The sequence below is a fragment of the Carassius carassius genome, chromosome 28 (genome assembly GCF_963082965.1).
Source record: "Carassius carassius chromosome 28, fCarCar2.1, whole genome shotgun sequence".
Taxonomy (NCBI): domain Eukaryota; kingdom Metazoa; phylum Chordata; class Actinopteri; order Cypriniformes; family Cyprinidae; genus Carassius; species Carassius carassius.
In genome coordinates, this window is record NC_081782.1 from 8,390,659 (window position 1) to 8,416,822 (window position 26,164).

General features: G+C 36.4%; 1 protein-coding gene across 2 annotated transcripts in view; it reads right to left on the reverse strand.

The window, feature by feature from the left end:
• Positions 1–25,957, reverse strand: part of LOC132107852 (protein furry homolog) — a 50,060-nt gene extending 24,103 nt beyond the window's left edge. The window contains exons 1-28 of one of the 2 annotated variants that reach the window (XM_059514155.1): positions 25,749–25,957; positions 24,387–24,394; positions 20,254–20,441; positions 19,046–19,099; positions 15,458–15,597; positions 13,591–13,681; positions 13,292–13,371; positions 13,110–13,190; positions 12,438–12,606; positions 12,125–12,217; positions 11,864–11,962; positions 11,688–11,789; positions 11,506–11,609; positions 9,889–9,997; positions 9,523–9,609; positions 9,269–9,440; positions 8,289–8,421; positions 8,054–8,161; positions 6,669–6,924; positions 6,140–6,322; positions 5,923–6,009; positions 5,390–5,649; positions 3,936–4,125; positions 3,731–3,855; positions 3,093–3,150; positions 2,687–2,778; positions 2,403–2,575; positions 1,647–1,807 (exon numbers count right to left, since the gene is read on the reverse strand). In XM_059514155.1, the coding sequence (XP_059370138.1) occupies positions 1,647–1,807; positions 2,403–2,575; positions 2,687–2,778; positions 3,093–3,150; positions 3,731–3,855; positions 3,936–4,125; positions 5,390–5,649; positions 5,923–6,009; positions 6,140–6,322; positions 6,669–6,924; positions 8,054–8,161; positions 8,289–8,421; positions 9,269–9,440; positions 9,523–9,609; positions 9,889–9,997; positions 11,506–11,609; positions 11,688–11,789; positions 11,864–11,962; positions 12,125–12,217; positions 12,438–12,606; positions 13,110–13,190; positions 13,292–13,371; positions 13,591–13,681; positions 15,458–15,597; positions 19,046–19,099; positions 20,254–20,441; positions 24,387–24,394; positions 25,749–25,822 (3,477 nt within the window). In that variant the 5' untranslated portion in view covers positions 25,823–25,957. Of the gene's footprint in view, positions 1–1,646; positions 1,808–2,402; positions 2,576–2,686; positions 2,779–3,092; positions 3,151–3,730; positions 3,856–3,935; positions 4,126–5,389; positions 5,650–5,922; positions 6,010–6,139; positions 6,323–6,668; positions 6,925–8,053; positions 8,162–8,288; positions 8,422–9,268; positions 9,441–9,522; positions 9,610–9,888; positions 9,998–11,505; positions 11,790–11,863; positions 11,963–12,124; positions 12,218–12,437; positions 12,607–13,109; positions 13,191–13,291; positions 13,372–13,590; positions 13,682–15,457; positions 15,598–19,045; positions 19,100–20,253; positions 20,456–24,386; positions 24,395–25,748 lie in introns of those variants that run through there. The other variant, XM_059514154.1, reaches the window with a different exon arrangement.
• Positions 25,958–26,164: the final 207 nt, after the last annotated feature.

Here is a 26,164-nt window from a genome sequence, read left to right on the forward strand (position 1 = left end):
CTGAAGGTTGTACCAGTGGGCCCTGTTTGAAATTGTTTAATTTGTATGTTTGTTCATTTTTATTTATTTGTGCTATTTACACAATGTTTAAGTTTTTTTCAAGTTTGTAGGTGTCCAGGTACAGAAACCGAATAATTAAATGTAAAATAGCACTGGATAGTCTTCAATGTAAAAATTAAATATACAATCAAGCCAAAATGTATTGAGACACCTTGAACATTTCTCCCATTATTACAGTTTATTTGCTATTGCTTCTAAAATGGTTATAAAATATGACAAGAATTTAGAGTTTAACTCTGTCAGAACAAATCCGTGTTTCATAACTTTGATAGAAATGTACGTAATGGATTACAATCAACCAAAACCAGGGAAGTCGTGGCCTAATGGTTAGAGAGTCGGACTCCCAATCGAAAGGTTGTGAGTTCGAGTCCCGGGCTGGCAGGAATTGTGGGTGGGGGGAGTGCATGTACAGTTCTCTCTCCACCTTCAATACCACGACTTAGGTGCCCTTGAGCAAGGCATCGAACCCCCAACTGCTCCCTGGGTGCCGCAGCATAAATGGCTGCCCACTGCTCCGGGTGTGTGCTCACAGTGTGTGTGTGTGTTCACTGCTCTGTGTGTGTGCATTTCGGATGGGTTAAATGCAGAGCACAAATTCTGAGTATGGGTCACCATACTTGGCTGAATGTCACTTCACTTTCACTTTTCACTTTCAAAACTACAGACAACTGTTATTATGACAATATTTCACAACTATCAATACTTTGTTGACCAATTACCAAGCAATGCTTCATTTTGTTCAGACTGTGGTGTGAAAAGGTTGCATTAGCAATAAAAAAAAAAAAAAAAAACATAAGCAATGCATGGTGCTTTATAAGGTGCTGAATAATTTTTGTTCCCAATTTTATATATAGATAGATAGATAAAACATTTATATCAATCTATTTCACTAGTAGTTCACTGTATGATGATTCTTTGGGTATAATATGTCACAGTTTGCTTATACTCACATAAATGTATTAGTGTCCTGTACCTACTAGTAAAATATGTATATCAAAAATTATATCTGGAGCAGTGAGTGATTTTTCTTTAATTTTCTTGGATTAACATTACAGCAGCTAGTAGCTAAATTAGGCGCGGTCACTTTAAGAGACGATGAAGGCATCTTTTTCCTCAACTGTTTACCACCCAGATTCCTCATACAGAACTACAACAGGCGAAACAAATGAATGCCATTGCCGCTGCGAGCGCATTTTGATGGGAGAACAAATTAATGGACTAGCATATCAATTTAATACGTGGCTAAATGTTTTTTATGACCTTGTATGGAAAATCTGGACGTTTTTATGACTTTTTATGGCCTTAAATTCTTATTGTTAAATGTATGACTTTTTATGGCCCCGCGGAAACCCTGTATATATATATTTACATTTACATTTATTCATTTAGCTGACGCTTTTATCCAAAGCGACTTACAATTGCTATATATGTCAGAGGTCGCACGCCTCTGGAGCAACTAGGGGTTAAGTGTCTTGCTCAGGGACACATTGGTGCCTCACAGTGGATTCGAACCCGGGTCTCTCACACCAAGTGCATTTGTCTTATCCACTGTGCCAACACCACCCCATATATATAGTCTGTATTACCTTAAGAGCACAATACTGGTATCTAGTAATCTGATGGTTCCGGTCACTATAGCGATCCAGGGGCGTGAACATGATACTGAAGGGTCCAGCCCATTGGCTGAAAAGGATGAAGAGATGGTGCCGAAGGCTTTGCTGAGGGAAGAGGAAACGTCGATGATGCACTATGAAACAAGGAGAGGAGAAGAGAGGTATAAGAAAACTATAAAACATACATTTTACATCCAAAGCTACATGTTTTATCAATGCAAGTTGGGCTACAGGAACCCCTTCTTGAAAAAAAATATTTTGTGATAGTGACTAAACAATTTAAAAACCTTATGATTTTAGTTTTGTTTTTTAATAAGAAATAACAGGCAAAATGACTGGCCACTATGCGACTCATTTGCCCATGAAGTGGCTCTTGATCTAATCTACTGCTATTTTGGGCAATGTCTCCACTGGGGAGTCGAAATCAAGACTGATGTCAGGAGTCCTGTGACTGAATACACTGTAACCTAGCAATGTATTCCATTTCCTAAACAAAGAAAATGTGGAGCACTTCCCAGAGCTAAATATAACTTCATGACCATCAGTATGATGGCATTATTTAACGTGAGGAATAAATATTTAAAGTTGAAAAAACTATATTATGACAATTTATGAATTAAACGAGTTGTGTAAAAACAAGAAGGTGTATTGAGAATGTAAATGGGCTAAATTTTGATTTCGTGTTGACATTAATTGTATACTGAGCTTGTGAGATGTCTTCCTCTTCACCTGTGACACACTGTATGAGGTTGGCCACCATGGCGCTGAAGTGAGCTCGGATGTCTTTGAGAATCTCCATGTCTTTGTCATTCTCAGCTTCCAGAAGCATCCGGGTCAGGTCCACATACTCAAGAAAGAGAGCGCCCAGGGCCAGCGTATCACGTTCCAGAGCTCCATTAGTGCTGAGAGACAGAAAGATGGGGATCATTTCATGTTTTGTAGCCTGCGAGTTCATATGAGATTCAACGGAGGAGTCCAGAGAACAGAATCCATAACAATAACATCCTTCTCACCTGTCACTGATGACACCGGCATCCGCCAGCAGCTCAAAGATCCTGAGGAGCTGGAGTCTCAGCAGATCTCTTCTCTCACGCCGTTTTTTATTCTAGAGGACACATTATGCAAAACATTACTATAGAAACGTATTATAAATATAGAAACCTATAGAACTATATATAACTAGAGAAAATATTTCATTAATTTACAAGTCTGGAGATAACATTTTTTAAAATTCCTGACATTTTAAGATTTCCTATGTTTGTAGGAATGCTGTAGTGTGGTACATATTTTTATTTAATTTTTTTCATGCAAGATAAGTCATGTATGCATTGCTTGAGTAGGCCATTTACAATACAAATTATGGCACATACTAGCTGATCTGACTGAACAATCCAAAAAACTATATATACTGTAACTGACCTCAGGTCTTCTTTCCAAAGCTTCCTTCATCAAAGGATGCAGTTCCTCAACAAGCTCTCTGTATTAGACGCAACAAATAGAAAAGCAATAAGACTACAGAATCAATACTGTGTTGCCAAGGTTTATAGACCAAGAATTGCTCTATTCCCATAAATACTTTTTTTTTTTTTTAATGATTCCAAGAACTGAAATAAGCAGACATAACTAATGTAATATGACAATTGATTACTGCTTTGGAAAAATGGTTTGTCTAGATTTAGAGACAGTCTAAACACACACACACACACACACACATATATACATTATTCCATGACTGATATTTTAATGCTTTCTTTGCCTGGCCATTTATAGTATCAATTATATGTATACAGTGTTTGTGCATCGCCTTATCAAAGTCAATTCAAAAATCCTGACAAGTGCAGAACAGAGGTATGACTACAATGTAAACATCAGATGCTACTCACATCTTATCTGAAAAAATCTTGCTGAACTTACGTGACACATTGCAAACAATAAAACACACTATGTTGTGATAATCAAAAATTTTGTAAACTTTCTACTGTGAGAATAAAGCGTCTTGCAGGAACTTGGCCCAGCTAAATGTTAACATCAGTCACATCATATTTGCTACATAATACCTGAAAACGAGTGAGTTTGTGCGGCCAAATCCGAGCACCAAAGACTCTGTGATCTCAATGCTTTCTGAACGCATCAGAGGAACCAGCTGCTTCAGAAGCCAGGCCACAGACGGGGTGCCGAGGATCTAAAGAATAAGATTACACCAAGTCAAAAATGACTGACTGGGGCGTGGTTGGTACGTGATGCATGTGAAGCCCCACCCACCTTGTTGTCATAGCTGCTGTTGTTGTCTGTACTGGGAGTGATGATCTCAGGGGTGGAAGCTCGAAGATGACCCGGGCTCATGATGCTGGGTTTGGCCACACCAAAACACAGAATCAGATAGTTTCTCCAGAGAGAAACATAGGTGTCTGCTGAACCAGCCGAGCTTGTCTTCTTGGCGTTAACTGGGTTGCTAAGAAATGAAAACATTGGAATGAATTGACTGATGTAAACTGAAAAATAAGATAATTATTAGCTTATATATATTAAATAAATAAAATGGTTTTTGGACCAAAAATGTTTGGTGTCAGTTGTATTTTGTAACTTTTTTGGATGCATGTTTCCACCACTGAATAAAAAATAAAAAGATAACTGCAACTTTTCTCGCAATTGCAAATTTACATCTTGCTATTCTGACTTTCTTAGAATTGCGTGAAACAAACTTGCAATTCTGACTTTTTTTCTTAGAATTGTACGAGATAAACTCACAGTTGCGTTTAAACCTGGAATTGCAAAAAGAAACTCAAAATTGCGAGTTAAAACTCACAATTCTGACAACATATCAGTCTTTTATCCCTCTCAGAACTGGACTTAACCTCGCAATTATAACCCATATTACAAAAAGTCTAAATTGTGAAATAAAAACACAATTATCTTTTTATTTTTTATTCAGTTGGTGGAAACATGCTTCCATACCTTAGCTCAACTAATATGCATTTATTTGATGAAAAATACAGTTAAATGGTCATATTGTGAAATGTTAACTTCTATTTTTTATTTCAATATATTTTAAACTATAATTCATTCTTGTGATGGCAAAGCTGAATTTCAGCAGCCATTACTCCAGTCTTCTGTGTCACATTATTCTTGTTCCTTATATGCTGATTTAGTGCTTAAGAAACATTTGTCATATTATGATTGCTACAAACAGGTGCTGAAAAAATTTTTTTTTTGGAGACTATTGTGGACTATTTTGGAAACGATTGTTTTACAAATTTTCTGATGAAGAGGTAGTGTTCAAATACGTAAAAAAAAATTGAACTCTTTTGTAACATTAACAATGTCTTTTCAATTTAATGCATTTTGTTCATTACTGACCCCAAACGTTTGTTAACGTTTATTGAGTTATCATTTATTATGAATGTACAGTGCAAAAAAAGAAAAGTAAACCAAATAGGACTGTACAGAGTCTGCTATCAGAAGCAGAACCACTTAAACAAGTGCAGTATCCTAAAAAGTGGATATGGGAAGCCATTAAAAGCTTAAACTTAAAGATAGAGATAGAGTAAATGCTTAAAAAGCCCCTTTTGCACTTTAAGGTTAAAGCCTGGTCAACTAGATGTAAATGCTTACATAACCTATACCAGACTGCCACAATAATTAAAGCGACAATGCAGACCAATCAAACCACTGCCACTCAGTGATACATATATAGATGTATTTTATCCATCCCTCACCTGGGCTCAAGTAAAGGCATGAGGAGCTGCAGACGGGTGAAGGCATAGGGCCAAGCGTAGCTGAGTGCTGTGGGACAGTGCTTAGGCAGGTACTCCTGTCTCAGAAGGCTGAAGAGGCACAGAGCCCAGGGATCCTTCAGAGACTGTGCTAAGATCCACACACGAGATGGGCTCCGCACATCATAGTGGCTGCCGACCAGAGATCCGTTCCACTCCACCAGCCACTGCAGGTCTGCGTGCTGCCCAGTGGGGAGGGACGCCTGCAGGGAAGTGGAAGGGAAGAGATCATAGTGGCCACTTATAGAGAATGAATAAATCTATGATAAAATAATTCTTTAATGTACCAAATTAGTATTGACATCTAGTATTTATGTGATTCGACATCATTAAGTCATCACCTAATACACTTAACTCCAAGCTCAGAGAAGTAAAACAGACTTTCTTATAAACTCAGAACAGAAGACACTTTGTAGAAGTCCTCCGAGACTCACATGTGAGCAAAACCGCAAAGGACCGAACAGAGAGGCACTCACCGAGTCAGCCACCGCCACGTGGGCAAAGCTCTCGAGCACCACTGGGCTTAGCTGGTCAAGAACATCTATCATGGGCCTTTCATCTTCCTGTCCAGAAAAAAAACGTAAATGATATGATGGAATGATGATTGAATGAATACCATATTCCAGCATAAATGAGTGGATGTATACTCTTAAGGCCTATATCTGATTAAGTCAGGCTCCATGTGGCTCTTACCTCAGTCTGCCCGATGGTGAGGAAGATTTGGCGGACCTCTCGAAGGATGGACACTGCTATTTTGCGTGTGCCTGTCTGGCAGGAGCACAGCAGTACTAAAGCGAGACCCTCAACAGCATGCAGGACTGTGGAGTGAGGAGTCCGTTCAGCAGGCAGCCTGGGGCCAGAGCTACTCTGTAACAACTAAAGTACACAAACATATACTATATTATTATATTATATTATATTAAATTATATATTATATTATATTATATTATATTATATTATATTATATTATATTATATTATATTATATTATATTATATTATATTATATTATATTATATTATATTATATTATATTATATTATATTTTTATGTTATATCATACATTTTCTTTTACATTATATATTTATAAATTGTATTTCCTTTTTTTAAATAATTTATATTATACATTTTATTTTATTTTTAATTTGCTCTCCACAAGAAACAACTAAAATATTAGAAATCTTTTTGTGATTTGACACTGAAACAAATATTTCTTGCCACTTACTTCAGTGGAGCAGATCTTTGATGTGTCCAGAGTCTTGCTGGTGCTGAGAAGGGCTAGTTTCCAATGTGTAAGCAACTGAAGCAGTAGTTTAAGTGAGGAGTCCAGCAGGGTTTGGTGTGTGTCCTGAATTTCTCGAAGCAGGAAGCTGCAATAGCCCAGAAGCACTTCCTCCTGCCAATCTGAGAAATCTACCAGCAGACTCTGCAAGGAATTCTGGGCTATCAGACGCAGTTCATCATCCATATGGATAGTTAACCTGCCAGTTAAAAGATAGAAAATCTTATAATATTATATTACACAAGAATGGGACAACATTCCTATTCCTAAACTTGAGCAACTTGTCTCCTCAGTCCCCAGACATTTGCAGACTGTTATGAAAAGAAGAGGGGATGCCACACAGTGGTAAACATTGCCTTGTCCCAACTTTTTTGAGATGTGTTGATGCCATGAAATTTAAAATCAAGTTACTTTTCCCTTAAAATTATACATTTTCTCAGTTTAAACATTTGATATGTCATCTATGTTGTATTCTGAATAAAATATTGAAATTTGAAACTTCCACATCATTGCATTCTGTTTTATTCACAATTTGTACAGTGTCCCAACTTTTTTGGAATCAGGTTTGTGTGTATATATATATATATATATATATATATATATATATATATATATATATATATATATATATATATATATATATATATAGGTCAAAGACTAAATTATCAAATATACAAAAAGAAATCTTATTAGGCACATATAGGACAAAAATCTTTAGATTACATCATTAGATGTAGAGTCATTAGTAGATATTAAAACACACACACACACACACACACACACACACACACACATATATATATATATATATATATTTCAAATACGTCTATACAGATTTTATTCATTTTTATTTCAGTTTAAGTTTATTTATTTTTGTACTTCAGGAAATAATGCCTTGACATAATGTCTTGAAATAATGCCTTGACATCTAGCTGAAATAAAAACAATTTATTTTAATAACTTGAGGTGTGTGTGTGTGTGTTCCTAAAATATTCCTATACATATATCAAAATAGTATGCACCAATCATCATAAAAATCTGCATAATTTCCAAGATCTTCCATTACAAAGCAGAAGTTCCTCCAGTTTCAGTGGAGATAGTGCACAGAGAAATCACTTAGCTGGCTGACCTAATGGCTTGAACAAGAAGTATTAAGTCTGATTAGACCAGCCCTGACTCAGACTGCAATGGGACATCCCATTCAAGCTGGGGGCTGGGAGGGATCACGTTACTGAAGCTTTCGGGAAATGTACCATTGAGCAATTCGTCAAACCAAATGCTTCCTACTTACACACCCATTCATGCATTGAACATATACACACACTTACCGTGCCAAAAGGTCTATGAGCTCTGACTTGGACATGCCATCAGGAAGGATGCGTGGAATGGCGGCCATGCATGTCCTAAAGAGGTCGATCTTGGGTTTCCTCTCACCCCTATCAGTACAGAGAGAGGTCACATAAGCTCAAACTTAGAACTGACAAGCTCAAACTTGTGTGTGCACAGAATCAGATACACCAGATAAAAGATTACTGGACAGAGACAGTGTTGTGTGTGACATACGTAATCATATCCTCGGGTTCCTTATTCAGCATCTGTGCATTACTCAGCATCATACAGCGGCCAACCTCCTTATCCAAATGTCTGAGGATGTTTTCTAAAGCTTTCCTCACTTGGGGGTAATAGAAGGACATTCCTGATGGTTGAAACGATGCAAAACATAAAAGACTTGCATGTTCTTTAATAGTAACAGAGTTAAAAATGAGAAAATGGCCATCAATATGATCAAGAAGATGTTTTCAGTCAAACCTTGCTGTGTTTTCCCAAAATTCTAGTTAATGTTGCATTGTTAGAATTGGACTTAATCTTGCTGACTTTGTTCACAACTCAATTTATTATTATTATTTTATTTTAATTTAATTTTTTTTATACTTCTTGTGGATTTTTCCCCATATTATTACACCTGGTGTTCTCAGTCAAAAATTACTTGTAAATTTCTTGCTATGCTATACTATTATCAAATCTTGGATTTAACATTTTAAAAAATTCCTTTTTTGTATTAGCACTTGGTTTGCAAAAAACGTTTTCGAAACTTTCTGGAAATTTTCCACCCCTACTGCAACCCTAATAAGCACAGATTTTGTATTTCTTTCTGGAGCTGACTGATCACAGGTCTTATCGGTCTGAGCTTATGCACTTCAGTTTGTCAAAAATATCCACAAAAAGATATTTATGGATTTCATTGCATTAGAAACCAAAGTGCATTAGAAACAAAATGCTAAATGCATTGCATTAGAAACTGCAAAAAAAGACATATTCATTTTTGTTATATAATATAAATTACATGATTGAAAAGTTTTCATGTTTTCCTCTTTCTTGCATTAATATTAGGCATACATCATAGCACTGAATAGTAAATTTGGAATATATATCTATTGTTTTACAATTTAAATGTTTTTCTTGAAAATGGCTGTGCTGTTAAAAAAAGGCTGTTTTTTTTTTCATTGTAAAAAACATTCCTCTACAAGTACAGCTGAACTCACCTATGACTTTGACCTCATCTTCAGTCAGAGGCTTGCTCAGGAATGTCTTTTTGACTCGTAGTGTGTTTCCAGAAGGGAGCGTTGCCCCTGTGTTTGGCATTGGGGGATCACCATCTTTCTGCTGCAGCTTGTCAGCAATAACCAGGAATGCTCTGACACCTATATTCATTCTCTACAGAAAAAGAAATCAAGATATAAGTGCCATAACAATGAGATAAAGCTACTACATCTAATGTAATCTCACAATACTTTACCTCCGGATTAAGACTAAAGGCTTTTGCAGGTTTCCCAACGCACAGTAAGTCAAAAATTACTTCTTTCATTGCAAAGTCAAGTCTTTCCTGTAAGATGAAAAAGAATAAATAAATGCAGTATGCAAAATGTAAATATTTTAACACATGCTGCATCAGGAAGACTAAATATGTGTAGTCTTGCAAATTAATGATGGGAATCTAGCTGTCTTTGCATATTTGTTTTGGCAGCAACTCAATTTTTTTTGTCCTTAGACACATGCTCTGTTTTTACAACAAACAAGAATTAAGTCTTGTATAATGGTTTAACAGCAGATTATTACTGAGGTTTTAGTTTTAGATCTGTCTGTCATTTAATCGGAGACTTACCTGTGCAATAAACTGGATAATCTTAACAAATATATTGAGAGGCATGTCTTTAGGAACTACACTGCGGGATCCTTTAGGGAACAGGGTCATCACAATAGAGTTGAGGCGGCTGTTTGGACAAGATCACAGTGTTAACCGATAACAAGTTTAGAATCTGGCACGGACATATACAAAAAAAAAAGTCAAAGCATTGCGACACAGAAAGCTTGTTATAATTAGCATTGCATTAAAGTGGCAGACCTGAGCCCGGCTTATTTGTGAAATGTTATGTTTAAGTGAGGTTTGTCCACTTTGGGCTTATTCATAGTGGTTGCAAACTCCAAAGTCACAGTTTGGTATGTGGCATGCAAAGCCAAGGTTTCTGATATTTATGACTTGTTGCTATAATGCAATACATTTCTCTGAATACATCACAAGAACTGCTAGCTGACCCAACACCAGTTTTCCAGTCTAACTTGAACATTTTATGATCCTTGTGGTTCCAGAACTAACCTCCCCTCCCATGCTTTAGATATTTAATATGCCTTCTTAAATAAGTTTGGTGAGTTTAGTTAATTTAATTTAATGTTTTTGAAAGAAGTCTCTTATGCTCACCAAGGCTGAATTTACGTGAACAAAAATATAGTAAAATAGTAATAATGTGAAATATCACCACACAATCCTTCAGGAATCATTATAATATGCTGATTTAGTGATTTATTATTCCCAATGTTGGAAACAGTTGTGCTGATTAATATTTTTGAGGAAACTGATAATTTATTTATTTATTTTTTTAGAATTTCTTTTAATTAAAAAAAGATTTCAAAATGTATTTTCAACATTTAAATCAAAAAGAAAAATGCAATTTCATGTTACTTTTTAAGTAGCACACTACTATTTGAAATCTGTACTGTTCCATAAAGCATACTGTTTTATATATAGTACTTTTTTAGTATGTATTCAGAGTTCTGTTTGTACTACAGTACGCTGTTCACAAAGCCCACGATTCAAAAACTATTACCACAACTTCCCCTTCTGGTGTTGAAATCCTCTAAAGGCATGTACACCCTTTCCCAAACATCATCAACCATTTATTACATTAATTCCGATCGATCTATTATGGATCAGCTGCATAAGACATCTACACTTGTTCAATGTTCATTTCTAGCACCGAAGATCAAATATGGGTGTGTATATGGTTTCATTTCCCAAGCTTTCGATTCCCAGTGGACGATCTTGGCGTTCCAACACCCATCACCCATGACCACCAGCCTCCCTTCTGGTTCTCTCCTTTCTCCACCCATTTCTGGCAGCACTGTCAGTAATTACCCCTCCGCCTGAGGCACGGTGACTGTAATGGATTGCTTGTTTACTCACTGCCGCTGAGAAGGGCTGAAGGGTGCGGTCACACCCCGGGTTCATTCGACTGATGGACATGGGAGGGGTAGGGTACAGACTTGTTTTAATTTTTTTGTTTTCCCAACCATTTAGAACTCCACCAAGAAAGCTGAGATGGGCTGCGTTATGTAAAATCAGTTTACTGTAAACCTTGTCTCTGGGGATCTCAGATGGGCGTTTTAGTAGTGGCTTTAAATACATGGTTCAATACAAGTAGCAGCAGACCACGGCTGTGCTTACCCCTGCGTCGCAGTGTTGCTCTCGCATTTGATGCGAATCATGTAGACCCACAGAAGTCGGTAGAGGGACTCTAGTGCTACCCTGGCCATTTTAGGGTCCTTGCTCTGTAATGATGAAGTATATGTAGTGAGAAATCCAGTTTGCGATTTTGTGTTGAATGAATGAATAAATAAGCTACATACCTTCAGATTGGAGAGGCAGTTGTTGAGGAAGACATGCCATCTGTTGAGGAAGAACTGTTTTTGGCTGACACACAGCAGACATGTCACTAGTGGGTACAGAGCCTAAAAAAAAACAGTAGTGTACATAGTACTGTCAAAAAGTATGAAACACTATATCTTATGAAATCCAGACTGACCAGTGAATGCTTCTTTCTTGTTGAAAGATCCAAGGTGGTATCATACAAGCTCTCCACAAAGTTCCTTAAACAAGGAACATTCACCTCATTCTTGACAGCCTATTAAAGAACGGAAAGACAATAATAATGAGGATCAAAATGTTTGTAGACATTTCTACCAAAATAAGGATGAAAAAGGATGATATATGGCTATATACGTTATTAAAACAATTAGGGGTTCGTAATGTTCAAAATACATGTAAATAAATAGCATCCTCTAACCGCTGCTACAGGAACTAGAATTTCCACAAAGAGTCCAGCCAAAGCATGTTTGATGTCTTTGTCCTTTACTTCCAGGAAATACTGCGCACACTCCTGTAACAGAAAGAAGCATATCATAGAGAGAAACTGTTAGCCTTCACATTCTTGAGAGCTAATATCATTGAGCTTATCACTATAGCCTTATCTAAGTCTCCATATTCAGTATAAATGTATTTCAATTAAATATAATACAAATAAATATTAAACAAATAAACAAAATAAATATACAGTACAAATGTGTGCTTTGTGAAATGTCTTAATATTCTACATTTACCTGCATGAACTGAAAGGAGGCTTCAAACTCCTCTACAGGATACATTTTCACTCGGAAGAACTTCACGCCCATGATGAGGCTGATGGTGCTTTGGACCACGTATGGGCTCTGCTCCTTCTGACGGAGCTCCTTCAGCTCACTCATGAACCTCTTTTTAACAGCAGGAAATCTACAAAAAAAAAATATGATGGACAGATAAATCACCGGCTTGAGGGCACACGTTATTCTTCACAAGCACTTACAATGAGAAATCGAGTCGATCATTTCTGGAAAATCAAATCAAATCAAATAACACAGCACAAGTAAGTAATACACCCCTCACAAGTAAGAACCCAAGCTGTCAAATAAGACAACCAGAGGCCTGGTAACATCTCTTGAGCAAGCAAGCACCAACAACCAACAGTTTTCCAGAATATTTCACCCAGACAGAAATAAAAGTGATGCACAGAGGCAACTGTTTTGCAACAGGTGCAGCTGTTTTGTAGAGTATCACACAGATTATAGGAATGACACTTATGTACGGAGGATGCTAAGCATTCAGACCACTTGAAAGCTATGTGCTTCTGAAGATCTAGAAACACAAAGGCTGATTTCCAGACCTAGTATGTTTTCCGCACATTTCAAAAAGCACAGTTGAACACTGCTACAAAAATTGTTGGAGTGAGTACTTACTTTGCTTGTGCTAAGACTCCGATTACTTCTGCATAGAGATCAGCTACAATGTGCATGTTGGCAGTGTTCGGTCCATGATACCTAGTCACAAAAACAAAAGTAAACAGTAAAGCAGATGTATGAATTTATATGAATGTATACATTTTACTAAATGTATCCAATAGAGAAAAAAAGTCTCTTACCCCTCTTTATATCTAAAGTGCTTAAAAGTCAAATTAATGACTTCATGGACCAAACCATCCACAAATGGGTGGAGGGGCATCTGGCCAAAAACACAAACAGTATCACATTTTATAATTTGGTTTTGTTTGGCCGATTATGGCTTTCTGTGATTTCAAATAGGTACATTTGTATAATAACCAATAAACTGTGTATCTCTCTAAGCCTTAATCTATGACTAAATTTGCCATTCTGTTGCCAAAGGAAACAAAGCACAATTCGCTATAAATTTTGAAGCTGTAAAGCAAAGTGTGCGTGTTACCTGTTTGAGAACTTCTATGAGCACAAGAGAGAAGATGAAGTCGATGGCTAGGTCTCTCCTCTCCAGCAGATAATCTTTCTGCTGCTCATCACTGGGAAAGAGAGAATGTAAACAGATTATGTAAGCCAATTTTGCTCCCACCCTCTAACACATTCACTAAAATATCATTTCTCAATGATGAAATGAAGTTTTGCACTCCGGCTACAGGAAGCAGAAATCACAGAGGCATCACTCAACACCCACTTGTAACTGGGCTATTCTGGAACAATCCAGTTAAGACAAAAGTCAAGTGACTATATTGCATCACAGTCTCACAGAAAGACATTTTTTTATATAGTATATATTTTTTAAAATAATTCAATACTTTTATTCAGCAAAGGATGTGTCAAAGTGATAAAAAGTTACAAAAGATTACTATTTCAAATAAATGCTGAAAAATCCTGAAAATGTCTACACAAACACATGAATAAAAATATATGGTGTTAACAGATATGAGCAATACCCACAAAACTCCAACTGTGGACAGTTAAACTGCCTGCTGTTCTTCAGAAATATCCTTCAGGTGCCACATATACTTTGGTTTTGCAGCATTTTTGTGTATTTGAACCCTTTCCAACAATGACTGTATGATTCTGAGATCCATCTTTTCACACTGAGGACAACTGTGGGACTCATGCAACTATTACAGAAGGTTCAAATGCTCACTGATGCTCCAGAAGGAAAAAAAAAAACGATTCATTGAGCTTTTAGAATTTGAAGATCAGGGTTAATTTGTTGTTAATTTAACTTAATTTAAACGTTTATATATATATTTTTAGGCAAAATAAGAAAAATTTTATAACTTAATTCTAGTGTTGTCACGGTACCAAAATATCAGTATTCGGTACCGATACCAGTGAAAATCCACGGTTCTCTGTACCAATTTTGGTACCAAAGCAAAACACAAAAATATGCTAATTAAAAAAAACATTATTTATCACTAAGAAAAAAACCAATGCCATTCTTTATACTTATTTACAATTGTGTTTAAAGTATAATATAATTATGAAAAACATTAAAAAAAGTTTCACCCAAATTTATTTTGTCTTTTAATTAATGAAATTTAAACACATTTTATTTTTTGGTAAATAAAGGGGATTTGCTATTAAAATTGGAAGAAATATTGTGTGATTTATTTCTTTAAAAAATAGTTTTATAAATTTTGTAAACAGTAGTAGCAGTATCACATACATTCAACTAAATAATAGTAATATTTCTAGCACAATGCCTTTATGTAAAATGAACTTATTTTGACTGGTTGCCGTGAATACCTTTAAACTGACACTGGTTTTACACAAATGAAACAGTGCTTGTGAAGTGACGCAGAACAGTTCTGGTGATTTTGTTTATGTATTTATGTCCTCATTGAGATGGCAGATGCTGAAATTACTGTAAGCGTCACGCACTTCAGTCTATGTAGTAAACAAACCCGCACGTCTCTGCCATTCATTCATTCACACAGAGACTCGCAGCACACGCAGGATTCATATTTCAACCAACTTTTGCAGCTTAACATTTACAGATACTGGTCCATATGGAGATTTGATTTGATTAATTTATGCTAACTTTGACAAATTCTGTATGCGAATATATGTATGCAAATGTGCGTCAAGAACCGGGTTGGCTGGGCATGAACGGAGGTCTTACGGGTTTGGAATAAAATGAGTCATTAATGACATAATTTTAATTTTTGGGTGAACTATCCCTTTAATGCATCGTTCTTCTGTAATAGTTTGCATTAATTAAGTCTATCATGCATAATTAACTATATCATACTCTATTACGCTTAAATGATCAGCCTTATCTAAGCAATACAAATGGGACTCACTTTTTGGACTTTGTATTTGAACGTGGTCGGTACTCATGGGATTCATCGTCAACTCCATTCTGTCTTTTGTACCAGTCAAACAGGGTTCGCAAGATAGATGGTAGGCAATACTCGGCCAGAGAACTCATTGTACTGATCAACTGAAAAAAAGAGAGCATGTATTAATCTCCACATAAACAAACTAAAACTGCACCTAGTGCTTAATACTGTATGTAGGCCATGTATATCATGGTGCATATTTAGGAGAAAGTTATTTTGAGTGTGGAGGTGTTCTTGCTGAAAGCGGGGACTTTGTGCGAGCATGTGCCTTAAATGTGTTTCCAAGATGCAAAGACAGCAAGAAAAGAGAAGGGAGTTGTGGTAGCAGGAAGGAAAGGCGGTCCCTGGTGAGGATTCGACACACAGGAAAGGGAGGGAGAAAGGGTGGTGTTCGGGGGCTGAGGGTGAACACAGCGAGTCCTTCAGTCCCTGATGAACCCTGGGAGAAGAATCACCTCTCAGTGAGGCTGCTGAAAAGCCCAGGGGATCATGGGCACAAACGCAGCCCTGTGAGTTCTGAATCAGGCTGCTATTCACCTGCCTCCAACACACACACACACACATACATGCATACAGAAACAAACTTACAAACTCCGGGCAGGGATCACACACACTCCACCCAAGCCAGCAATAAAAAGACCTTTCATTCTGGGCTTTCGATACATTTACTCAAGGTTATATGAAATTCAATTCGGTTTTTTAGACATTTTGTACATTTATGAATTTTGCAGAGTCTTTTGTCATTCATTTACACATTAGTTCATTGTAATGAGCAAGTTTAGGAACAATGATTATATAACAAACCAAACATGAAGGATTTTTTGTTGTTGTTGTTGTTAGTTTTTTGTCTGTTTCAGCTTGCTCAGTTTGGCTTTTGCTTCAGATTTTTTTTTATTGCCTCTAACAGGCTGCAAACTAAAAATTTTCTTATTTTTTGTATTAATTTAAATAAAAAATTCCTTATTTACATTAATAATTTTAGAAAATCTATAATATATAATATATGTATAATTTGAAATATTTTTTTTATTACTTATATATATATATATATACAACCCGAATTCCGGAAAAGTTGGGACGTTTTTTAAATTTTAATAAAATGAAAACTAAAGGAATTTCAAATCACATGAGCCAATATTTTATTCACAATAGAACATAGATAACGTAGCAAATGTTTAAACTGAGAAATTTTACACTTTTATCCACTTAATTAGCTCATTTAAAATTTAATGCCTGCTACAGGTCTCAAAAAAGTTGGCACGGGGGCAACAAATGGCTAAAAAAGCAAGCAGTTTTGAAAAGATTCAGCTGGGAGAACATCTACTGATTAATTAAGTTAATTGATATCAGGTCTGTAACATGATTAGCTATAAAAGCTTTGTCTTAGAGAAGCAGAGTCTCTCAGAAGTAAAGATGGGCAGAGGCTCTCCAATCTGTGAAAGACTGCGTAAAAAAATTGTGGAAAACTTTAAAAACAATGTTCCTCAACGTCAAATTGCAAAGGCTTTGCAAATCTCATCATCTACAGTGCATAACATCATCAAAAGATTCAGAGAAACTGGAGAAATCTCTGTGCGTAAGGGACAAGGCCGGAGACCTTTATTGGATGCCCGTGGTCTTCGGGCTCTCAGACGACACTGCATCACTCATCGGCATGATTGTGTCAATGACATTACTAAATGGGCCCAGGAATACTTTCAGAAACCACTGTCGGTAAACACAATCCGCCGTGCCATCAGCAGATGCCAACTAAAGCTCTATCATGCAAAAAGGAAGCCATATGTGAACATGGTCCAGAAGCGCCGTCGTGTCCTGTGGGCCAAGGCACATTTAAAATGGACTATTTCAAAGTGGAATAGTGTTTTATGGTCAGACGAGTCCAAATTTGACATTCTTGTTGGAAATCACGGACGCCGTGTCCTCCGGGCTAAAGAGGAGGGAGACCTTCCAGCATGTTATCAGCGTTCAGTTCAAAAGCCAGCATCTCTGGTGGTATGGGGGTGCATAAGTGCATACGGTATGGGCAGCTTGCATGTTTTGGAAGGCTCTGTGAATGCTGAAAGGTATATAAAGGTTTTAGAGCAACATATGCTTCTCTCCAAACAACGTCTATTTCAGGGAAGGCCTTGTTTATTTCAGCAGGACAATGCAAAACCACATACTGCAGCTATAACAACAGCATGGCTTTGTCGTAGAAGAGTCCGGGTGCTAACCTGGCCTGCCTGCAGTCCAGATCTTTCACCTATAGAGAACATTTGGCGCATCATTAAACGAAAAATACGTCAAAGACGACCACGAACTCTTCAGCAGCTGGAAATCTATATAAGGCAAGAATGGAACCAAATTCCAACAGCAAAACTCCAGCAACTCATAGCCTCAATGCCCAGACGTCTTCAAACTGTTTTGAAAAGAAAAGGAGATGCTACACCATGGTAAACATGCCCCGTCCCAACTATTTTGAGACCTGTAGCAGAAATCAAAATTGAAATGAGCTCATTTTGTGCATAAAATTGTAAACTTTCTCAGTTTAAACATTTGCTATGTTATCTATGTTCTATTGTGAATAAAATATTGGCTCATGTGATTTGAAAGTCTTTTAGTTTTCATTTTATTAAAATTTAAAAAACGTCCCAACTTTTCCGGAATTCGGGTTGTATATATATATATATATATATATATATATATATATATATATAATTTTTTTTTTTTTTGGTTTTTGCACTTTTTTGCAGTTTTTTTGCAATAAAAATTTGACATTTTATACATAGTTTATGTCATTCATTTATAAATGAGTTAACTGTAAAAATAGAGTTTGATAAATATATTCCTATAAAAAATATTACTCATTTTGTAAAATATATAAAATTATAATTAATTTAAATAAAATAAATAAAAAATACATTTTAAAAATTCTAATTCTCAAAATCTCTTTATATAGTATGTATATTTATGTGTGTGTATGTGTGTTTGTGTGTGTGTATTTATACATATTAATTTAAACATCTATATTTATATTTTATATTATTTATATTTATAATTTCATAGTATTATGTTCTCACATTTTTTTTTTGGATCAAATTGCAAAGAAAAACTGGAAATTTGCAATGAAAATTAAACGCAATCCATATTGTTGAGCCCTGTATAAAACAATCAGAAACAATTATGTGTAAATTATAGAGAAATAACGTCTCGCCCACTGCACAAAATGTTTGATGACCTGATGGAGCATGCACTGTCTCCAACCTATCATGAATTTTAGGCATAAAACTCTCTTATCTAATCTATCAGAAATGCAAATGGACTTGTTCACTCCCAGACAGCCAGACGAGCCAAAAACCACATCAGGCTTTTACTGAGGTCACTTTGAATGCTTTAAAGACCAGACAGATCCATGAATCTATTTTAATAATTCAAAAAGTCAGATTAATTTTTTGGCACAGCCAGGCAGCTAAAAGGCTGTCTAAAGTATTTCCACTGGGACATCTGTCCACGGACTGGACACGGGGATGTGCGCATATGTTCAGGGAGCAGAAGGCAAGCAGTACTTACTTGGTCAAACTGTGGATCTTCACCCCTCTGAAGAGACTTTACCAAAGGTTTTTCCTGTAAAAACACCAGAAAAAGGTAAACATGAATTGAATGCATTCTTAAGTCTACTCGGATAACATAAGATGTTTCAAAGACCCAGAATTGTGTGTACCGTAGCTTCTTTTCAGGTGACAGCAATTAATAAGTGATTTGGATATTCAAATACTATTATCATTTTTTTATTTGGATTTTAGGCCCAGAAACAGACTGTCTTCTCTGACCCAGCTTGTCAGACATAACACTTTTAGACTGTGTTAAATTTAATTTGAGCTCATTCAGTCCACTGAAGCACCACTTTCATCTTAGGTTATTAAATATTTCAGATGCTGGAGTCATTTGAGGAAGAAACAGATGAGAGGGCAGACAAGGACAGGGTAATATCCCTCAAGGCTTTTATAAGAGGTTAATGGACCTTGCAGGACCTTTCTCTACTTCAGAATCAAAAGACTGGGGTATGTCACGACATGACCGACCCACAAAACCATTCTAGTTGTGTCTGAAGAGAAAGAAAAGTAAATAACATCCAGAAACCAAAAAGATACCACAGCTATGAATCACTCTATTTACTGTTCAAATACAATCAGAGTGATGTCGTTGTGCAAATAAACTGCAGATGATCCAGGTCATACTATTCTTTATCAAACAAAAAACTGCACAATTTGGCTGAACTATTCAGGTAACCTGATCTCAGGTTTTATAGAAAATTAGAGGAAGAAGATGAGCTCATCCTGGTAGCAGATGTTTTGAGGGACACAAAATATCTGTCCTGGGAAAGGTTAATTAACACTAGCCTGCCTGTCGGTCATGAAGCTAGCATCTCGCTGTTAAACACACAAGCAGGTAAATTTGCCTGTTGTCTGGAAAATACTAACAAGCCTGGCAAGTGTTCAGTGTCCTTAGAGATAAACAATTGATATTTTAACACTAGCATCTAATCAGTATTTTCCAATTTTGACAGATATCAATTTCATTTCTATTGACAAGAACCATACATATATGTAGGGTCGCATGCTGAGCTACATAAACAACGGGGATTAGCCAGATTAGCTAATATTTCTTTATTAGATTCAGTCCATCTCCACAGTACTCAGAGATAGATGAGTACTGGGACTGGAATGGTCATAGGTCTCAAGATCGTAAAATTTCAATAGTTCAAAACTGTCACTTACTAAAGGTTCGGCCATGACGATCCGTATTTTGCGCTCTGAGATGGTGGTGAAGTTGGCGAAGAGGCTCTTAAGCACGTATTCGCCCGGACGGCTCTCTGGGTCCACGCTGATGGGCATCATGGTTGGCGGCCCCTTTTCACCCTGCGAGCAGCAAACTGGTGGGACAGGAGGCTTGCTGTACCCTGAAGCTTTAGACAAAAAAATTATAAATAAATATATACATGGAAATGAGGTGTTCTTAGTGTGTCTAAAATACTGCAAGTAATGTATTTGTCTTTTTCAGAAACCCAAAAAATAGAAACTGCCTATTTGAATATATACAGTCAATTATTGTATTCCAGACAATGAGCGTTTCCTAATCCAGACAGTGCAATCCATTTCAGAATTTCCCAACAATTCTCATTCTGCAGCTTGCCAGCGACTGAAACCTGTGTACACAAAGTAACACCCAGCTTTCCTCAACACAAACTGAAGTAACACCCTAGAAGCAGAAAGGTCCATTTCATATCAAGAAGTTGTAATATTCTTTCACAGAGCTCACAAAAACACACACACACACACACACACACACACAAGCTACTGGACTGGACTGTAAGTAACAGTGGTCGAGTTGCAGAGGAGGCGCGTGACCAACTTTCATTAAACAAATTTTATGACAACAAATTTCTTATCATATGTTGACGAAAACAGACTTTGTTACACATGGCTTATATATATATAAATAATATTTTTAATAATAAATTGATACAGTTATAAAGCTTTCTTATAAACTAAAATTGTTTTTCATTATTGATATAATTTCATTGCATTCTACGTGACTGCACAATAATTAACATACTGTACACTGAAGTTTTATTTTCATCAAAACATCTTAGATCAATATATATTTCTACAACAAAATAAACAGTCTGTTTTGCTGTTATATGATCTAAACACCAATAAAAGCTCATGGGTAAGTTTGAAGCTCATCTTGCATTTGGTCAACCATACTGTGTCACATTTTACTAATTCTGTTACTTAAACACTTTGTTCGTTTACAAGTTTCATCATCATTCACTGACAGATACTCACTCACTGCTCTTTCTCTCTCTCTTGTAGCACCTACCCAGACCTTTCATGAGGTTTACCATGCTGGTTTTATTCTAGCACATGACTGTGCTGCCCATAGTAGGCGAGCAGCATATGGGATCCAGTTTTCCAAACTTCACACTTCCTTATCAGTCCCTTCATTGACTTCTCCCAATCGCCACTTGCCCCATACTGTAACGGTCCCAGTGCGAGTCGTAACAAAAGTCTGAAAATTAGGTGATAACAGATCCGCACGTGTGCTCGCCTCTTCTGAAAGCTCTCTATTGCAGTGTATACGTTTACTGCCCCTTGAGACTGAAGGTCAGGCTGGAATATTTAGCAGAGGCCTGGCCAAATGTGACATGCTAGTGGCATAGCAGCAGGGCTATATTTATCCCTGAGTACACACTATACGTCCTGATCTCCCCTCTGCCACTAACCAACAGTGTAAACATCATTCGACTGAGCACAGACTCACTCACTTTCACTCCCTTGTTTACACATATGTAGAAACACAGACGGCGTAAAGTGAGATAAACTATCTAGCTTCTGAATTCCACCGACCAACTCCATTACACAATCTTCCCTTGGGAAAATTGCTATGGGTAGCAAATGAGAAGCCAACTAGGCTTGCAAAACTCAATAAAAATATTGCATAAACAAAACGCATAAACAGATCTCAAGCATTAAATGTCAATAAATAAAGATAAACAAACTATTTTCCTAATTTCCTTAAACAAACTGTTAATTTAATATATATATATATATATATATATATATATATATATATATATATATATATATATATACGTATATATATTGTGATTAATCGCATCCAAAATGAACTTTTTATGTATATATGTGTGTATACTGTGTATATTTATTATGTATATATAAATACACACACATACAGTATATATATATATATATATATATATATATATATATATATATATAAAAGGTGTATCTAAAAATATAGAATATTGTGAAAAAGTATTTTTTTGTAACTTTCATATATATTCTAGATTCATTACATGTAAAGTAAAAATATTTAAAAGGATTTTTGTTTTAATTTTGATGATCAGAGCTTACAGCTCATGAATTCAAAAATCCAGTATCTAAAAATATTAGAATATTTCCTAAGATCAATCAAAAAAGGATTTACAAAACATAAAATGTCCAGTTTTGTAAAGTATGTTCATTTATGCACTCAATGCTCAATACTATATAAAAACCTAAACCCCTCATTAGCTTTTGAATGGTAGTGGATACATAATATTAAATAAAAATCACTATTAAATATAAGGCCAATCTGCTCAGATTGTTTGCTGTGACTTGCTCTTCAGAATTAGTGTAATTCCAATTGAAATTTAGGGACTGGTTATGATTTTTATTTCTATTTTTAAGTTAAAAAAACTTGAAAAAAAGTTGAAATTATGCTGACTCTTAAAACTAAAGATTCATTCAGAATCATTAAAAGTCAGTTTAAATGAAAGTGATTATATCAGGCTGCTACAAAGTGACTGTCTTAAAATGAATAACCGACTAGCAAGAGAATACCTCAACAAGCACCTGTGGCTCAAGTACATAGAACACCCCAGATATCAGATAGCAACACTCCAATTAACACACTAGCATCATGGCGTTTTACATTTGTAAGCAATACTCTTATTTTCTTCAGAAAACCATTTTTACCACAGTAGTAGAGCTTCAGTGCCAGTCTGGATGATTACGGCAACCTAATGCATTACATGTGACCCTCAAACAAGAGATGGGCTCAGACAGAGCATTACATCAGCGCTCTGCAGAGGAGTCTCTGAGCATTGAGCTGCTCCCAACAGGGACAATACAAGACACAGAACAACGCCTCACTATTTCACACACACACACACACACACACACACACACACACACACACACACACACACACACACTGACATGGGACACACATAAACACAGACTCTGACATATATTACACCACTTTTTTTCTTTCTAAAACAAATCCTGTTGTGTCCTCCCAACATGTTTCTTGCTCAGGGACTGGACAACAAGCCCGGGAAAAACATACATCTAACAAAATCCCCCATTGATGAAAATAATGTGGTCTTTTTACATCCATAGCCCCCAACTGTGTACAAAAGCCCCCTGGGGATGACTGCCATAACTCTAAATAAATGGGACCAATAAATTCCCATCCATTTTCAGATGGTTATCAGACTGTTAGCACACAAAGCCCACTCATATCCCACTGGTTACTTTCATCAACAAACAGAAAAAAAATCTTAGTTCACAGCACAGCAAGAATGGATATGGAATCTGCGGCTGAAACTCAGTACCATGATGTACAATCCCAAACTGTCGATGTTTCACACCAAAGTCCAGGGGTGTCTTGACTAACTTTGTGTCCTAAACAAGACACTGAAGACAATCAATAAAAAACAAAAAAACTTTTTCAATATACAGAATAAGACTTGCAGGCCTTTCAAAGAATACAAGGCATCCAGAGGTCACACATTGGACGCCCATGGGCATCCACACTTATAGGATACTATAACCCAAAGTAACAGGATCAGGTTGTGTAACTGCCCGAACACACTGCACCATTTGAAGAGAGTTGGCTATACTTGTGTCATACAGAAAGGTCAGGAGGACAAACAAAAAACAAAAAAAACCTGAAAGATGAGAAATGTAGATATGTGCAGATATTTGAAAGACATGCTGATTATGACAGCTAAAAAACAAGGACATTTTTCCTGGATTTAGCCATTAGGCCTAAAGACACTCGCAGCTCTAAACCTCTGAGCCAGTGCTAAAAATATATTTGGTACACTGTGCAAAGCACATCTGATTTAGTGATAAGAACGTTTCACCCATTTACTCTGAGGCAGAGAGAGAGCTAGAGATTATGATTTGGTCTAAAACTGAGGATTAAAATGTCAGGCTGAAATATTTAAAATGTATTGTTTTTTATTAATATCTGATATCACTCTAGCTTGAAAAGATTTCATAATTCATAAAAAAAAAAGATGTTATAATTAAAAAGTATTCGCCTCTGAATTACAGACTTACAGGTCTGTAAAAACAACATAAAACTACTTGCAACATACAGTATGAGGTATGAGAAAATATTTTCAGTACATATGAAATGTACATATATTTATGTACATATATAAATGTACATATACATGTATTTTCACCAAGGCTGCATTTCTCAAATTCTAAAATACAGTACAAATAGTAAAATAGGGAAGTATTATTAACATTTAAAATAACTGTTTTCTATTTCAATATTTATTCCCGCAATGCAAAGCTCAATTTTCAGTACTCATTACTCCACTCTTCAGTGTCACGATCATTCTGAATTATTTTAATATTCTGATCTGGTGCATAAGCAACATTTCTATGTTGACAGTTTTTGATGCATGATATTTTTGTGGAAACAGTTGAACTTTTTTCTTCAAAATTCTTTGATGATCGAAAGTTTAATCAGAGAACAGCATTTATTTTAAACAGATTTTTTTTTTTTACATCATAAATGTCTGTACTTTCATTTTTAAACAATTTTAATGCATCCATGCTTAATAAAAGTATCAAATATTAAAAAGGTATTATAAGTAAATCTACAATGATTTCTTAAGGAGACACTTCTATGTTATCAGAAAACAGCACAGAATGCTCACGGCCACTCTTGCTGCAAGCTGATTGGCTGAGGGCTGACCATCCCTCACAGCTGATTGGTCAGCTAGGCTGGTGAGAACAGGCACCTGATGCACACTGCTCTAGGGAGCATACTATGTACCAGAACATCAGGACAGGGATTACATTGCAAAATCTCAACAAGATCTTATAGAAGCAGTGTTGACATAACATAACATTATAGACCCAGTTTTATTCACAGATATCAAAGTTATGGCATAAAATGTAAATGTAAATCATGTTTGAAGATATCCATCTTTTACAATACTTATATACACAGCAAGCGTTAAAACACTCTGTCCTTAAAATGATAATTCACCCATGTCATTCCAAACCTGTATAAATGTATTCATTTTTGCTAAACACAAAAGAAGATATTTTGAAAAATGTTAGTAGGGCTCTATGTTGTTTTGGACTCCATAGTTCCTCAAAATGTCTTCTGTGTTCCACATATAGAAAGTTTGGAATGACGGAAGATGAATACACAATGTCAGAATTGTCATTTTTGCATTAAGGATCCCTTTAAGCCTGACAGTAAAATAGAGATAGCGGTATGCTATAAAGCTCATATTACACTGACCTAATCCCCAGAATATTAAATAAACAAAAGAGGAGGACAACACTGGAGCATGTGCACCAGAGCAACAAATTCGCCCTCTCACATGCAAATTAATTCTGGATGCATCCCGCCAGCTCTGGCTGTGATCCCGCGGCTCTGAGCGCCAAGATACTTACTGCTGCTCCAGGACTTCAGCAGGGACTTGATACTGATCTCAAAGAAACCCGAGTCCTGCTGGCTGGCCATATCTGCAAGTCGGTGAAGGATGCTGAGGTCCCGCAAGTTTCCACCCCTGCCTGCAGCAGCGGCCGGGGCAAGCAGGTGGAATCGGCTGCTGTGGGAGAGTGATGCTAAACAGAGATGTTGCCACCACAGACTGAGTCAAAACAGAGCGCCACAGATCCGCTAAGCTCTCTCCCCTCCTCTATGTGTGTCCAACCCACCCTCCCCTCTCTCTCTCTCTCTCTCTCTAGACAGGTTCACTTTAAATAACCCAGAGTCAGAAGCTGCAAGCAGTGCTGAGAGAGCAGGGAGAAATCCTCTTAGCCCCGCGTGGTTAATTATAACCTCTGTTTGCTTGCATCCCAA